This window comes from Cydia fagiglandana, chromosome Z (assembly GCF_963556715.1).
Source record: "Cydia fagiglandana chromosome Z, ilCydFagi1.1, whole genome shotgun sequence".
In the NCBI taxonomy this organism is placed as follows: domain Eukaryota; kingdom Metazoa; phylum Arthropoda; class Insecta; order Lepidoptera; family Tortricidae; genus Cydia; species Cydia fagiglandana.
In genome coordinates, this window is record NC_085959.1 from 22,801,401 (window position 1) to 22,808,296 (window position 6,896).

Here is a 6,896-nt window from a genome sequence, read left to right on the forward strand (position 1 = left end):
TTGCAAATATTAAGCAGACTAACATCGTGTTATGATTACCAGCTAAAATAAATTAACTTTAGCCTTAGAATTAATATTTATAAAACTTTTTGATATTCTAACCTTAAAAACAAACACTAACTTTCCCGATTTTTGATTATATCCTTATGGTTTCTCTTTGTTATTTTGCAGGCGCGTGAATATTTTGCCAGAAAAGATACATAGGTTCACAATAAATAATAATCGGCACTTACAAATAGTATAATATTCCACTTAAGTCCTCTATAATATTTACTTTTACTTTTACCTTCCACTATAACACTTTATTGTCGCCATTACTATATTACGAATGAACAAGATTAAGACATTTTAGTTTCCTAAATGATTATTATTCTCTTGTAATCATTTTTAAAAACTCATTTAAAACTCATATTCTTATATCGTACTTATAAGAGATTATCTGTAGTGTTAAGGTTTCCTGTTACACCGAAATATAGCTGTAATGCAGCTATTATGCAGCTTACGTATTGCTTATACAGCTACTCTACAGCTCTAATAACGCGAAAGGCTGTATAATTTGGGCCCTTTTTTAACTTATAAGGGCTGTATAAGCGCTTATACAGCCTTTGTACAGCCTAACTGTACAGCTTATAGTATACAAATAAACTTCAATACAGCTTATATACAGCTTGCAATGCTACTTGGGCATCGGGTTCGCAGGCAGGGTCACTACCCACTAGGCCAGACCGGTCATACATTACCTTATATAAGAACTATAACTACTATAAGGGTTAAATATTTATTGTTATTTGTTTTACAAGGAGGCAAAGTTGTTATTTAACCCGAGCAAACGAAATATCCCAAAACAGAAGCACGAGCGTAGCGAGTAATGTCGGATATTAGCAACTTAGCCATTGCAAATGTCAGACTTTCACGGTAAATAGAACTTACAAGGTACCTTCCGTACCCTCATCAAGTAAGTAGATCATACGATCTGCACGGCATTTGCAATGACAAAGTGTGGATATACCATCATTAACGTGAAAAATCTCATATATGAAGTTCAGTTCATGCCGGCTACATACCAACTACATTTGAACTACATACGTAGCGATATATCGTGCAAACGTGCGATTTGCACAGATGTATCGATGGTGTGTATGACAAATTGTACGATAGATAGACGAACTCTATTCGAACGAATTTAGTTAGTAGGTATACGACCTCTTTGAAATTTATATAATCAATCATGGCCGGTCAGAGAACATGTAGTAGCTGAAATATAATTCTGTCTTCGAAGAATGTCTCTACAGTTATAGTGTCAAATTTAAAGTCAAATTGCATTTTTTAGTAGTTTTTGCAGCTAAGTTTAGAGGGCGTCGATGCGATGGCGCGGTGGCTGCTGTTGGCGCTGGCGAGTGCGCTGTGCGCCGACGCCGGCCGCCCGGCGCGCTACGCCGACTATTCGGCCGCCCGCATGCCCCAGTACGACACCCTCTACGACGCCCGCGCCGACCGTCGATCACCCGCTGACGACTATCGCGACCGCTCAGACCTTGCAGCCCCCATGGATTACAATACTTATGATCATGAATCTAATGGTAAAATCCTGACTATAAACAGTACCTTATTATAAGTTATAAGGTTCAACTACTATTTTATGAATTTGTGTAGGTGTACTTATTAGTAGGGTTGGGTTGGGGTTGGGTAGGGTTGAAATAGTATAGAAAAAAACTATTGCTAAAAAAGCTAAAAAGCTTAAGCTTAAGTAAAAAGGTTTTTAAGCTATTGGTAAAAATCTTAAAATAAGTCGCCTTAATAGAAAGGTGGTAAGGAGGGGGGGGGGGGGAGAGGGGAGGGGGCGAAACTCGCCCTCCAAGTTTCCCCCCGCGGAAATGCTTCGTTTCTGAATTATTCATAATTTCATAGTTATAATTTGAGGTTATGACAGTGCCAAAGATTGGGTTATTCGCAGACGGTTTAGAACGCAAAATGACTAGTGTAATATTTTGCGTATATCACTTTGAATCTACATCGCAAACGGTCCAGAACGCAAAATGCCTACATAATTTTCGTCGTTTTATCTTTACGTTAGCGATGTCGACGGAGCCCCGCGTTCTATTCTGTGCTGTTTGGCCTTCGGCCATTTGAAGATAACTAACGAACCTAACCTACCCTAGTGATATAAAAAAGTGGTTATTTTGCGTTCTAGGCCGTTCGCGATGTAGACTATAAGCGATATGGGCAAAATATTACACTAGTCATTTGGTGTTCTAGACCGTCTTAATATTCAATGTTCACCAAAAAAAAAACTTATCTGCGGCAGCTAAAATTGCTTTAAATCAATTAAAAACAACCTAAAACGCAGCCTCAGTTATCCTCAAATAAGGCGACTCGTTTTAAGATCCAACCCAAGCTATTCCCTAATTATTAAATAGTAAGATTGTAAAACAACCTTAGTCTTATCTGAAGCTTACTTCTAATCCCTTAGGATTACACTAAACATAATAGGTACCTCTAGCCCTCATATTTTAATACTTAATTCCACGCTTAGGACTACTAATACGTAAACCTCATTATACATGTCTATCTCATTTGGTTGCAGATAAAAGAAATCTCAAACCTCTTCAGGATGAAGATTTGTATCAAATACCTCATAATAATAACTTAAGGAAAGCGCCTGGGACTATAGCAATAGACGATGTCGATGCGGATTATAATTTAAAAACTGAAGAAAGAATTCCGAAAAATAAAAAAGGTAACAAAAGGCCGAGAAATACCAATAGAAGAGAAGCAAATGAATCTGTTGATCATAGATCAAAAATTAGCCGTAACGTTAAAAAAAACTATCAAAGAGTTCAAGATGATAAAGACAATGAAGTTTCTTTAGATCACCTTGAGGAAGAGAAGGATTCTGGCTCCGACATCGAAAAGAATAAATTTGTCCGTAGGGACATACGGCAAAGAAATCGACGACAATGGTATGCCAAATCTCCACCTTCGAGAGACTCCGATTATGATGACCAGAGTGAGGGTAGACATGGTAAAGATGAAAAAAAACTAGATGACTCAATCTACAGTGATCCGGAATCGTTCCGAAACACGCCGAACATTGAATCAGATGATGGGTTGCTCACAGAAAGGAGCCTACCGCCCAGTTACAAAACTGTAGGCGAAGACAACGACGATTCGGAAACGCCATTGTCTAAGAGGCACAGGGCGCCTATGCCAAATGAAAAGTCTAAAAAGAAAATCCCTGAATATGTAGACTACAACGATATGAGCAGGATCGAAAAGATTAAAAACCTTCCTACCCGAAGCACAACAGGTAAGATTAAAGCATTCGTCAAAGAGTGTTTTCATATTTTGAACCTAAACTGTTCTTATATTCCAGACAAAATTTTAATGATAATTAAATTGTCTACTCAATAAGCTCAATCGATGTACATATTATTTTAATATTTAATCATATGATTTGGTTAATACTGAGTTTTTACTCAGTAGGTACATTTGATTATCTGGGATATAAAAAGCAGATTTTAAGTAGGTAGGTATCTACTTACTTTGTCCCTTCCCAGCCAGCCCTCCCCGTCAATCTACTAAAAAAAATGAATTCTAAATAACATTAGTACCATTACCTAATCATCAATATCTTGTCTAGGGATTCAGGAATAAGGTTAATTTGATGATTGAATAAATAGTCCGCTAGGTTGTCTGGAAGAGATGGCGTTTTAGTGATAAGACCGCCTGTTGTTTTCGTCTACTTGCATTGCTGTTTTTTTGTTCTATCTTCTATTGAGGTGTACAATAAAAAGTATTTGTATTGTACAGCATCATTTGGATCGCTTGGTATCAAGAAGCAAACAATTTTAATAGATAATTATGAGAGTAGTCCACTTAACTCTTTTCGTCCTGATGGTCATCTATAGCAACCACCTATTTACATACATCCCCTTCAAAATTGACAAAAAAAGATTTTTCCTTATTTTATTTTAGTCATCATAAGCCATACACTACTGCACGCTTTTATTACTAAAATTTGTAAAATTAATAAAAATTTGTAATAATAATTTGTATAAATGTAGTTATACCTATACATAAACATAAATTAACAATAGGTATGATAAAAATACTTCCTGCATTATATATACATTACTAATATTTATATACATATACGAATAAATATACGAGTACCTACACATATATAAAGAGCTAATATGAATAAGGTAGATTCAAGTCATCGCTCATTTGGTTTTATTTTAGTTAGTCATGAGTCATGACTAACTAAAACAAAACCGAGATGAAGGGATGTCTGATGAGGAAAACAAATCTATTAGTTTCACTGTATTTAGCAATTGCAGGGATGTTTACAAAAACAACATAACTGCTTAGAGCGGTTGACACTTTTTTAAGAACATTGTTATTCGTTACAGGCGTCAACCAGTGTAGTCAGTTGTTGTTTTGGTAAACATCCCTTCAATTATATTCTTAAGAAAAATTAAGTTTGCATTAAATACCTACATTATAATTTCGTTTCATCCACATTTATATGTTGTGTGCTATTTTAACATCGGATTGGTCGCGTATAAGATTATACTGATTTGAAAAACGGAATGCCCTAACGGTCGGCTTGTGTGTGCTCAGCGAGGACGGGCGCAGGCACTCGGCGGCGCTGGTCGTTCCAGGACGGCTTCCGCCGCCGCTTCCACAACAAGCCTCCGGGAGAAGTGGATCAATACGCAGACATTGACTTGCCCCACACGAAACCCAGCGACGCTACGACTGCTAACACCACTGCTTACACGACCACTCCTTCAACAACCGGTACCGATGAACCTCTCGCTCCGCTTTCTAAAGATGTAATCGCAAATATCACGGCGTTTGTGAACATGTCAAAGCAGTTATCTATAGCTGAAATGTCACAACTCTCTATTATGAAAAAAGCCCAAAGGAGAGACAGCATCAAGGATGAAATGTTGAGGGATAAGCCCCCGGTGTTACTTCAGGTAACTGAGAGGTTGCAAACGGTAGTGATGGTAGAGCCGCCGCTCTCTACACAGGAACCGTGGTTGCGAGCGAGAGATATCGCAGAAGACTCTCCTGAACGTATTGCAAGAGTGAAGCGTTTCATGAGGAACAAGTTAGTTGCGAACGCGAGAAATATAAGCGAGCTGATGGAGAACTGGGATGATACCGTGTGCGACTATGTCGACATTGCGCTCTTGGATGAGAACGGTGCGGTTTGGATGCACAACTCATATTTGTATTTGCTGCGATCCATAGGTTGTACATTGATTGCGTATTCAGCATTCTGTTTATTCTGATTCACTCTTAGATCGGGATCTCTAGAAGAGGGTCGTATGCATAATTGTTAGACCGCAGTTTGACTTCTGATCCTTGTAGTAGAGCTCTTAGGCTACAATAAACCTGATGTTGCCGGGCTGAAAAGTGGTGCCGTTCCCCCCACCACCCCCTTGAAAATCCCCTATAAAATGTTCATAGGCTCCAAGATTCTAATCGTTTTAATTTATTTTTAATAGCTCATTTGTGGTAAAAGAAGCTGCTATAACATAAACCGTGATATATAGAATAGTTTGACGGCCGAGGCTTAGCGAGGTCGTCAAGTAATAAGTTTTAAGAGCAGTTCAAAGATGGACTACAGGGGAGTTAAATCTATATTGGACAGTTTTAATTGAATATACAGGTAAAATGATGATAAAAACCACACAGATTAACCTTTCGTAATTTGGAATGCAGAGATTTCTTTGTGGGCGCTGAAAATAAGTTGCAACTTGTAAAATTGATTTGCTCTCATGCTTGCACTTATGCCACTGTAGAGGATAACCGAGAAAAAATAATTTGTACTTTAAATTAAATAAAAAGTATTTTGTAAATACCTATTTCGTATTTTGTATTTTAAATACTAATTCAAAAACTATTTTGTATTTTGAATTTGGAATAGTATATCAAGGAAGTATTTGTATTTTGTGTTTAAATACTTTTTATAAATTATTTTTATGAAGTAGGTAAGTTTTTTTATTAAGTATTTTTCACATCTCTGTTCCTTATTGTAACCAAATTTGAGAAAATCAATACATATTTTCAATTATGAGTTCTGAAACAGATTTCCAAAGATAAACCTGTGCTGAGGAATAGTGCATCAGGTACATATTATTTGCGACAAATTTATGCTAACAATAAGACCTATGTTTTGGCATATAAATTGATGTCGGAGTTCGTCAGCTGTTGTTTGCTATTTAGAAATTAGGTACACGTGCGAACTTTTTAAAAATTCTGAAATTGCTGTCTAGTTAGCAATCCATTACCCAAGGCTAATGGCATAAGGGCATCCTGCACGAAATGATGAGGTGCGCCACTTAGCATCTGTTTTTGGTACCTACTAATGCGACTGGTGGTATCACAGCCAGTTAGGGAGTGCAGTGCAGGTAGAACATTGCATACTTTTTCGCCAATAGACTGTGCAGCTGAATAGCACCCAAGTATTCGATTTTTCTTGCGTGATCCTTCGAACCATAAACCTGTGTTTTGAAGTTCACGCCAGAAATCAATACCTAATACAAATATATATATCTGTATCAGAATCTCGGCACGGTTGTTATTTTATTTTATTTATTTTTTATTTAGATATTAAATTCAGCCAACAAGGCCCATATTACAAATACCTTACAGACTAACATACAATTGTATTTTATAAACTTAAAACTAAACACTATTTAGACGACAAAACGGCGTGGCTCCGTTGTGTCGGCTGCTCTTGTGTCGGATTCGGCAGTTTGCCCCGGAACCTCCGAAACACGACACCTTTCGGCCAGACCACCTTTTGTTATGTTTGACAGCATGAAATATATGGCAGAACATTCTTGAATCAGCCTCTAAATGGTTACATTTTAGATTAT

At 37.2% G+C, this 6,896-nt stretch overlaps 1 protein-coding gene across 1 annotated transcript; it reads left to right on the forward strand.

Moving 5' to 3' along the window:
- The first annotated feature begins 868 nt into the window (after nt 1-868).
- Nucleotides 869-5,303, forward strand: LOC134679112 (uncharacterized). Its single transcript, XM_063537955.1, has 3 exons — nt 869-1,580; nt 2,585-3,307; nt 4,624-5,303. The coding sequence occupies exons 1-3, from the start codon at nt 1,367-1,369 to the stop codon at nt 5,301-5,303; spliced, it is 1,617 nt and encodes a 538-aa protein (XP_063394025.1). The 5' UTR covers nt 869-1,366.
- Nucleotides 5,304-6,896: the final 1,593 nt, after the last annotated feature.

Bases quoted from the DNA above. Each gene is read 5' to 3' on its own strand.
- LOC134679112 (XM_063537955.1), top strand. From the start codon at position 1,367: ATGGCGCGGTGGCTGCTGTTGGCGCTGGCGAGTGCGCTGTGCGCCGAC. The intron at 1,581-2,584 runs GTAAAATCCTGA...ATTTGGTTGCAG, and splicing joins TTATGATCATGAATCTAATG to ATAAAAGAAATCTCAAACCT. The intron at 3,308-4,623 runs GTAAGATTAAAG...GTGTGTGCTCAG, and splicing joins TCCTACCCGAAGCACAACAG to CGAGGACGGGCGCAGGCACT.